Source organism: Ursus arctos, chromosome X (assembly GCF_023065955.2).
Source record: "Ursus arctos isolate Adak ecotype North America chromosome X, UrsArc2.0, whole genome shotgun sequence".
NCBI classification, from domain to species: domain Eukaryota; kingdom Metazoa; phylum Chordata; class Mammalia; order Carnivora; family Ursidae; genus Ursus; species Ursus arctos.
In genome coordinates, this window is record NC_079873.1 from 4447814 (window position 1) to 4458022 (window position 10209).

General features: G+C 51.2%; 1 protein-coding gene across 6 annotated transcripts in view; it reads right to left on the bottom strand.

The window, feature by feature from the left end:
- LOC130541809 (pseudouridine-5'-phosphatase-like) overlaps positions 1-842 on the bottom strand; it is a 584313-nt gene extending 583471 nt beyond the window's left edge. For 5 of the 6 annotated variants that reach the window (XR_008958517.1, XR_008958518.1, XR_008958516.1 and 2 more), the window contains exon 1: positions 721-832. Coding sequence is in view for 3 of the 6 variants with exons in the window: in XM_048213640.2 (XP_048069597.1) it covers positions 721-790 (70 nt within the window). In the remaining 3 variants the exon portion in view is untranslated. Of the gene's footprint in view, positions 1-720 lie in introns of all 6 variants that reach the window. The other variant, XM_057309956.1, reaches the window with a different exon arrangement.
- Between the last annotated feature and the right edge of the window lie 9367 nt (positions 843-10209).

Below are 10209 nucleotides of genomic sequence, written 5' to 3' on the forward strand. Positions count from 1 at the left end.
CAAAATGCAGAGTGCGATGGGGCGATTGGGCGAGTGAGAGGTGCGCCCCCCACCCCACGCCCTGCACTGCCAAGCTCCTCCTCAGGTGAACTTGAGCTGCAGGTCACTGCGGGCAGCCAGGGCAGTAAAGAGGGCTCCTCCGCCTGCGAGGATGGATGATGTGCCGTGGGGTGGGGCGGTCCTGTGCACCCACAGCGCGCCCCTGGACCCCAGCAACAGCCCCCTCCAACTAGGTCACCCCCACCGCATGCAGAAGTCCCCCAATCGGCGGGCTGAGGAGCCCCTGCTCTGTAGAATGCTACAAGCAAGGTGCGTGCACCCCGGCGCCCACGGGGACGGCCCCGGGGCAGGCCGGCAGGAATCCGCCGGGCTGGTGTGCACGCGGGGAAACTGAGGCCGGGCGGCGGTCCGGGCACCCGCCGCAGGAAGGAAGCCTCCCGCCCGTAGGGTGGTCCCCGAGCGCCGCCCCCACACGCGCCGCCCCCCCCACGCACTCCGTCCCCACGCGCGGCGCGGCCGCCGGAAGCAGTGCCCCAGGCGGCGTCGACGCCAGAGCCCCGCGCGCGGCCGGCCTGACGTGGCCCACGGCGCCCCCGCTGCCCACCCGGGGGTCCCGGACTCGGCCCCGCCGCTGCGCCCCGGCGCTGAGAGTCTGCACCCCCCCCGCCCCTGTACCCCCCCGCGGACAGCCCTCGAGGGTGGCGGCCGCAAACTACCCACCAAGAAGGAGGCCGTCCATGTCAAAGAGCAGGTGAGTGACGGGCCGCGGCGGGGGTACGGAAGCCGCCATTGTGCCGCCGTCACAGCCAGGTGGGGGCGGAGGGAGGTGCGCGCGCCCGCCGGGCCGCGCACGCGCGCTTCAGGGCTGCGCGCTAGCCCCCCCCCCCCCCGAGGCGCTCTGCGCACGCGCACCCCGGGCGTCCGCGCCTCCGCCGCTCCCGTGCACGCGCTCGGGGCCAGGCTGCGGGTCCTGAGCCGCACTGCGCACGCGCGCCTCTGGCCGTCTCGGGAGGGTCGTCGAATGCGCGCCCTGAGCCGCGACGCGCACGCGCGCTCCGCTCTCCCTGGTGTGTCCCGCGCGCGCGGGCGCGTCTTGGACGGTCCCCTCGGCGGGCTCTGCGGAATGGGGATGCGCCACGAACGGGCACAAGTTTGCCCGCATGCGCCCCGACAAACGGGGCCGCGGAGAGCCTAGTTCCCGGTCTTGGGGGCAGATGCAGGACTTGTTTGGAGAGGGCGTGAGGAAGGAGGGCGAGCCTAGAGGATCGGTGCATGGGGCTCTTTGGGGGCGGGGGGAGGCCTGTAAAGGTGCTCGGATTGGTATAACCGCGAGCCCCCCGGTATATGGGAGCCCAAATGGCCTGGGTATGCACCTTTTATTTAAAAACCGCAGCGGCCGTCCCGGACCCTCGCCGGTTTCTCTTCCGGTTTCGCGCGCCGGCCGCCCCGCGGAGCTCGCCGGGCGCATGCGCAGGGGCGAGCGGGTCTGCAGCCCCCGTGCCGGCCTGTCCCGGTGCGTCCCAGAATGGCGCGTGCTCCAAAACCAACTCTGGGGGGGGGTGGGTGTGATAGGAAAGGGCCGGAACCGAATTGTTAACGTGCTTTGCCCCTTGTCTGCTTTCCCTGCTCTCATTTTTTTTTTTTTTTTTACTTTTCCACTCTGTGAATGCAACCTGAATTTTTTTTTTTTTTTGCCAGTCTCAAAAAACACCTTTTTGACTCTGTTTCTGTTTACTGTTGGTTGGTGTTGCATGCACATGTTTATGCACAGGGATAGAACCTCTTTAAAGAAGCATAAGTTAGAAAGTTCCAGGCGGTGTATTTCTGAGAAACTGCAAAAACCGCACTTTGGGGTGGGGGGCAGCTTGGATTCAGCAAGCGGAACCTTTGTGCCTCAGTTTCTTCATGTGTAAAATGTGGGTGTTAATGGAGACAACGCAGGTCCAAGCTCTTAGTATCAGCAAATGGTAACACGGTCAATGAATGAATGTCTTTCGGCGTTCTTGCTGTGGGAGAGTCTAAGCATGATTTCTTTTTGGGGACCTTGGACCTCAGAGAAGGCAGTTGGTCAGCCAGTTAGGGAGGGGACTGTGACCCCAGCGTGCTAGGCTGCTGTAACAAAATTCCATAGGCTGGATGGCTTGAACCACAGATGTGTTCCCGTACAGTTCTAGAAAAGCCAGAAGTTGGAGAACAACGTGCCAGCAGCAGAGTTAATGCCTCCCCGGGGCTGTGAGGACGGGATTGTTCCAGGCCTCTCTCCTTGGCTTGTGCGTGGCCTTCTTATCTTATCTCTTTATATCATCTCTTCTCTATGGGTCTATTTCTGCGTTCAAGTTTCTCCTCTTTGTGAGGACCCCAGTTATGACCAAGCTTTAATCCAATTACCTGGGAGAAGACTATCTTCCAGTAAAGTCCCACGAGCTACCTAGGTGTTAGGACGCCAACTTTTTTTTTTTTTTTTTTTTTAAATGCCTGCAGTATGCCTGTGCTTGCTTGCGGGAGCCTGTAGAATTCTCTTTCCCCGAATTTCCTACAGTCTCAAGAAACCTTCGGGGATGTTTTTCCTCTCCCATTGTAACATTACAATGATTCCTTAGATAAGTTGATTCCTTAGATAAGAGGGGAGAAAGCCTCCAGCGCCAGGACTAAGAATTAAGCACTGCAGGGAGTCACCTAGAAGCTGCATTGTGGATCTCTAAGTCAGGGATACTTGGCTCCCTAGAAGGAGTCTCAGGAGTTGTCTGGATTTCTACAGATTTGCTGCAAAAATAAGCCCACTCGTAAATGCAGGTGAGGAAGAGAGGCAATTGGAGTGTCTCCCTTGCTCTGCTCCAGCCACTGTGGCTTTGGGCATGGCTCTTGATGAGAATCCAGTTTGTTCACTTATAGGAACCAAGGTACCAGCTGGGAGTTTCCCCTTCACCTCCTTTGACCTGGCAAAACCTTGTTGCAATTGCAGAAGAGATGTCCTGGGGACTTTTGTAGACTTAGCCTCTCCACAGACATGAAAACATGATCCGAATCTTTTTTTTTTTTTTTTAAGTTTTGTTTTCCACATTCTTCAGAAACATCTCTTGCATACAATGGGAGATACCTCTTTATTTAAAAACAAAAAAACAAAAGGCAAAACCGTGAGAACCATCATGCTTTTTGGTCACACGCTAGATTGGAAAAAACTGAAAATGTTAAGTGGTTTCTATGTAAGTAACTAAATGCATGTTAACTTCTGTTAATTCTCCCGGCAGTCAAAGCTTTTGTGGAGAGGGAGGATGGATTTCCTTGCACGGATTACAATTTATTTTTGCAAAATTGTGCTTTCCCCGTGGGTTGATGGCTCACTTTTCCTGACAACTTTATTTTTTTTAAGGATTTTATTTATTTATTTGTCAGAGAGAGAGAGAGAGTGTACAAGCAGGGGGAGCATCAGGCAGAGGCCGAGGGAGAAGCAGATTCCCCGCTGAGCAAGGAGCCCAGACATGGGGCTCCATCCCAGGACCCTGGGATCATGACCTGAGCCAAAGGCATCAGATGCTTAACCAACTGAGTCAGCCAGGTACCCCTCCTGAAGACTTTAAAATGCAACAGACGACCCAGTAAACTCTAGTACGGTGGTATCAAAAACATGTTTACAATGGATCGTGCAGATTAAAAAGCACGGTCCTTTCCTGCGTGATGAATAAACTGAAACGTGCCGTTCATCGTAAAGCAGAGAGATATGTATGCCTTAGCTTATTTTAGCTTCTTTATTTTGTTGTGTTGGTCCTTCCGTCCGTGTGTCTGCTTTCTGTGTTGTACTTGGAAGGCTGCTCATTGCCCATGTCATCTTTGGGAGCAGACCCAGCTCTGTGGTTCAGCCTGAGCAGCTCTCATTTTCTTCCCTAGCTCCGACCTGGTCCCTGGGAGCGTGAGGGTGATGCACCGTCCCCTTCCTGCGGGTTGCCTCTGTGGGCCCCTACAGCCGCTGGTGGCTAGGGCTGGGTCTCAAAGGGATGTGTGCAGGCAAGCCATGACGGACGCTCGAGGTCACCACTGGCAGAACTAGTCAGGCTTTGTGGGGAGTTTGGAGAGCCCATGATGCTCTCTCCAAGGGCAAGCATTCCTTGCATGGCTCGCCATTCCTTTAGCTGGAGAACTTGCAGGGGACCGGCTTCAGACATAATGGTGGCAGGGCAGAGGGTTATGCATCAAAGTATGCATACCTTTCCGTATGTGTAAGCACATGTATCTGTACTTTATTATATATCATATGTGGGCTTTGTATTTATACTCTTTGTGGATATGCATGAATGCTTCAAGTAAAGATGGTGACTCATTGCCAACCATGAGATTAGAGGGTTGGAACTTCCAGTCCCACCCGTGATCTGGGGATGAGAGAGCTCTGGAGGTTGAGTCAGTCCCCAGTGGTCAGTGATTTAATCAGTCATGCCTATGTGATGAAATCTCCATAAAACCCGAAAAGGATGGGGTTCAGAGAGCTTTTGGTGAACCCTTGGAGGTGCCTGGGGAATGTTGCCCAGAAGCTCCATGCCTTTTCCCTATACCTTGCCCTCTGCGTCTGTTTCATGAGGATGTTACTCTGATCCTTTGTCATATCCAGTGAAGAGTAAGTACACCGTTTCTCTGAGCTCTGCGAGCCACTCTAGCAAATTAATGGAACCCAAGAGGCGGTGGTGGGAGCAGCTCAGTCAGGGAGCACAGGTGACAAGCTCAGCTTGCAGTTGGCTTCTGATGGTGGGAGGAGCAGGCTTATACACTGGCGCTTCACCTGTGGGATCTGACACATCTCCAGGTAGATGTGTCAGAATGGAGTTGACTTGTAGGACACCCAGCGAGGTTGGAGCATCACTTCGTGGTGTGGGAAAACCCACAAATAGGAACTGGTGTCAGAATCATGATCCCAAATGCCTTACCTCCAAATACCATCCCACTGGGGATGAGGGCTTTGACCTGTGAATTTTGTGGGGGACCAGGGGCGGGGAGCAAACTTTCAGTCCATTATAGAGTGTTATTTTGTCTTTTGCCATTGAGTTATTTTCAGGTTTCATAACATACACCTGTAGTTACTTCTCTGCTGGATAGGGTGACCAGGTTGTCCTAGCATGCCTGGACTATCAGTTTCACGCTGAAAGCCTTGATCCCCAGAAACCACTCAGCCATGGGCTCAGAGAAGACACTTGGCCACACGTAGGTTAGGACTGAGCCAACAGTCTCAGCAAGGTGGCCTTCCCTTAGCTGCCCCCAGCGTAAGGTACAGGTAGGTTACAGGTTAAGACTGAGCCAACAGTCTCAGCAAGGTGGCCTTCCCTTAGCTGCCCCCAGTGTAAGGTACAGATAGGTTATGGGTTAGGACTGAGCCAGCAGTCTCAGCAAGGTAGCAGAGCGGTGATAGGATCCATCTGTTCTGGCCTTGAAGCAAGGGGAGGGTGTGGTTGGGGACAGAAGGCTGAAACGCATGTCACTGTCAGTGATCGTGGGGACATGCCTCTGAGGACTGGAAGGGCAGGTTATTGTATGGACCTCCATACCTCAGTGTCCACGTGGGTCAGTCTTCCCTGCAACGTGGGTATAAGCTTCATGCCTCACAGTGGAACAGCATACCGTTCAAGGAGACTTTACAGGTGACTCCCCGGGCCTCGGCATGTGGGTAGAGATGCAAAAAGTAAGTGCAGAAGTCACCCACCCACATACCCCTAGTCCAGGCTTTCCCCTCCACGGTGTTGATCATTTGGGCAGGAAAATTAACGTGGGCTGAGTTATGTTTCCCAAAGTTCATGCATTGGAAGCCCCAACCCCCAGAACCTCCTAAAGTGACTGCATTTGGAGATGGGGTCTTTAAAGGGGTAACGAAGTAAATAATGGGGAATGGGCCCTGATCCAATCCAAAGGGTGTCCTTATAAGAGGACACAGACCCACGCAGGGAGGACAACCACGTGAGGACACAGGGGAGAGATGGCATCTTACACACCCAGGAGAGAGGAGGCCTCCAGAGAAACCAATCCTACGCCCGCCTGGATCTTGGATTTCTAGCCTGTGGTGATTTGTAGTGGCGGTGGTAGCCGATTAACACAGTAATGCTGTGTGGTGGGGACCGTCCTGTACCTCATGGGGTATTTATCAGTATCACTAGTCTCTACCTGGTAGAGGCCAGTAGCACCTCCTAAAGTGAAAGTATGTATGTAGGTATGTACTGTATGTCTGTCTGTCCATCCACCCATCCACCCATCCAACCGCACACCCATCCGTGCATCCGTACACACATACATGCACACATACTGCAGTCATATGTTGGAATCCAGCAGCCTACTGAAACAAGAAAGCAGGTTCGGACGTTCAGAGGTTCTGACCCATATATGCAGTACCTTGGACCGTGGCCCTTGACTCCAAGAAGTCATGATGCAGTTTGAAGAGCCCTCTGACTTGGATGCAAGAGGGAGAGAACAAGAACATACTCCCTGTGCAGCTAAAAAGTTTCACCACTCATTTTTATAACATTTTCCTGGCAAACACATGCTCATTGCTGCATGGACAGTGAGGCCTTCCATGCCTGTAGAACAGTTGCTGTCTTGCTCACAAAGAGAGACCCTAGGTGAGCAAGATCACTGTGAGTTGCTGAGGCCATGAAGCCCCGTGGAGAACGAGAATGTGTGTCTCTAATTGTGAGTGTGCTGTGCCCATGTTCCATGACCTTTTCCTTCATGTCTGGACCTCCAGGTCCCAGGTGGCATGCATGGATGCCCGTGCTGTCTGTGGCTGGGTGCAGGTGGACTGTGTCTGCTCCAGCCCTGGGTGCTTTCAAGGCCTTGGCCCCTCACTCCACCCTAAGGAGATGGTGTCTGCATTGCATTCAGGCTCACGATGGGTCTGCAGGTGGGACTTCCTGTAACAACACTGGGCATCTGAAGGGACCCTGATTTTCATTGCTAAATGCAGATTCACGTTCCTTCCCTTTCTTCCCGCATGTAGCTGGCCTGGGAGTAGGGAACTCGGGGGCCCCTTCTTGGGAGGCCTTGGGTGTATTCCCCACTCTGCCCTCATTTCCCCACAAGTTCAGGCAGCTCTGGAACGGAGGCTTGGCGTATGTCAATGGCTGAACTTGCCGCTCCTGGCATTTTCCCTCCGGGATGTGGGTGATGCTTTGCAGAGAGGGTCATTATTCTTGATATTCTTTGCTATCAGACTACAGTCTAGAGGACTTGCCTCCAGGAGAGGAGCCAAGCTTGCTGCTCACTGTGATAGACAACACACGTCCGCAGGGCAGTGTCATGTGAGCTCTTGCCAGACATGCACATGTCAGGCCCCACCCAGACCCACCGAATCAGCCAGGTGCCCAGGTGGTCACGGATCCCCTCCTGGGACATGCTGGGTACTCACTCTGCTGTGGTATGGGGGCATAGGAGAACCTCTGCTGGTGTTATCGTTATGAAAAAGGGTAGGAAGCAACTTAGGCCTTATCAGTGTGTATTATCTGCATGGACACTGGTGGGTGATCTCCACGGTGGGTGGTCATGTGTCCTGATCAGCTTTCCCTGTATCTTGGGGAACATAACGGGGGATTCAGGTGGCGTCCATGCCCTCGACTCTTTTATTTGATTTCAGGTTAATGCAATGTATGTTTTGGGTTAAGTGTATTTGTAGGTTCTTTATTTCATTTTTAAATCAGCCCTTACAAGATGGATAAAGGGCTTAGAGAAACTTCTCTGACAAAAGTACGAAGCAAATCTAAGTTAATGCCAAGGAAAGGTAACTTCTGGCATGAACTTTATAACTTTCACCGATGAGGAAAAACACACGTGGCATATAAGTGTATAAGTAGATAGCACTCATCCAAAATTGCATGTATGGAGGGAGGAGGAACGCTCAAAAACTGGGGGGATTGAGGTCCATCGTCTAGAGTTGCCTCTCTCCCCTTGGGATCCTTCGGTGACCAGACATGACCTTGGACGTCTGAGGGAGGGGCCCGAGGTTCATTGTACCCCCCTGGTAGGAGCCCTGTTCACCACTGGGATACATGGCACCCAACTAGGTCTCCTGCCCTCTCCCTCTCACCCTCCCTCTCATTTTTAATTCTTCCCCTCCCGATTTTTAGGGTCTGGCTAAATCATCCGGCAGAGTGATCTCCCTCCAGGACCTGTTAGGGGTAGCCGTGTCCGTGGCGGATATGCCTGGGGAGGTCGGCCTCTTGCTTCCTTCCGTCTCTTCCCCTGATTCACAGGAGTGGTGCCCAGGGCCCTGTGTGCTGGATCTCCTCCCGATGGACAGAGTCCCCACTCAGCCTCACCTCGCAGAGCACACATCTTGCACAGGGCTACTCTGATAAAACCACCACGGGCTTGTCGGAAAGGCTTTGATCCCACGTGGCGGGTTATACACAATGCAGGGGGCCCCACTCAGTTCTTGGAAATAGTTATGCAAGACAGGTGTTGGGAGTCCACAGGAAGGAATGATTTGGTGTTTGTGGTCAAAATTGGGTTTCCGTTGCATCACAAGTGTAGTAAAAGCCATCAGCCCTCCAATGAGGAGGACATGTTCACTGGTTTATATAAACCATGTCAACAATCTCGCTGGGGAGGCGGTGTAATTATTCTTAAGTATAAATGAGCTAATGCAGCTCGAGAGAGGTTGGCTGCCTCGCCTCAGGCCACACACCTGAGAAGGAGCAGGGTGGAGTCCTAGCCCAAATTGATCTGGCTTCCTCGAAAAGAACGCACAAGCAGCACTGTCTATTTTTATACTTTTCTAGATACTTTCTATTTTTTTTTAAGATTTTATTTATTTATTAGAGAGAGACAGAGAGCACAAGCAGGGGGAGCAGGAGAGAGAAAGGGAGAAGCAGGCTCCCCGCAGAGCAGGGAGCTCCCTGTGGGGCATGATCCCAGGACCCCGGAGTCATGACCTGGGCCAAAGGCAGATGCTTCACTGACTGAGTCACCCACATGCTCCTTTACATACTTTTAAATGTCTTATATTGTGGATAAGTAATCAAAACCATAACTAATGTGAAAATCAAATATATTTATTTGTACCAAAAAAAAAAAAAAGGAAATAAATATTGTGGAGACCACCAGCAAAAAAAAAAAAAATAAATAATAAGAAACAGTAAGAATAAAAAAAGAAAAAGGTCCAAAAAATAACCAAGAAGAAAATGAATTTTTTTTTTTAATTTTTTTTTTCTTGTGCAGTTTGGGTATAAATCTATAATGGCAGTTGGGGAGGAGGAATTTTACTCACCTCTTCCTAGACTCTTCCACCTGCTGTCAGAATTAACTTGCCATGAGACAGATTAGCAGGAGAAAAATCAAATTTAATTTCATAGGTACAGGAACCCCACATTCGTGAGAGTTTCCAAGTCAGAAAGGTAACATGAAGTGTTTGTGCCATCCTGAGCTGAGGAATGGGATGGGGACCTCGAAGGGGAGGAGGGCAGTTCACGGCAGCTGGCACAGCAGAGTAGATCTACATTGTGAATTGTACAGAATGAGACTTTTTAGAACTTGCAACAGTGAAGATTTTAGGAATCTAAAGAGCAGGGGCATGTTCTGTGTGTAGATAATCTAGGGGTGTGTGTGTGTGTGTGTGTGTGTGTGTGTGTGTAGGAGGGGGTGTTTCTTTTGTGTTTTTTTAAGTCATCTCTGTGCCCAGCGTGGGGCTTGAACTCACAACCCCGAGATCAAGAGTTGTATGCTCTACTGACTGAGCCAGCCAGATGCCCCTCATTGTGTGTTTTTAAGAAACTTGAGGAAATATATATAATATTTAAATTTGTCTTCCATATATACATATTAATATGTCATACATTACATATAAATGTGTGCATTTGTGGTTTTTAGAAACCTACGAATAGAAGTCATAACATATCATTTCAGCAGGCTGATTTAACACGTACACGTGCGTCATCTATGCAAGCAGATGCGTGTGTGTCCTTCAGAGGAAAGTTTTCTCTGTATAACATGGGTGTCTATCTGTGTGTATATAATTGCACAGATTTAAGAGTTTTGTAATAGTTTACGTAAAATGGGGGCATCAAACAGGTACCACAAACGTGTTTTCTTCTTTTGTGGACACACTTCCATTGACTATGTTTGTCACCTGCCACGATATTTAACGTGCAAGGGAGAACATTTGAAAAGCATGTATTACTTTTTTTTTTTTTAAGATTTTATTTATTTATTTGACAGAGAGAGACAGCCAGTGAGAGAGGGAACACA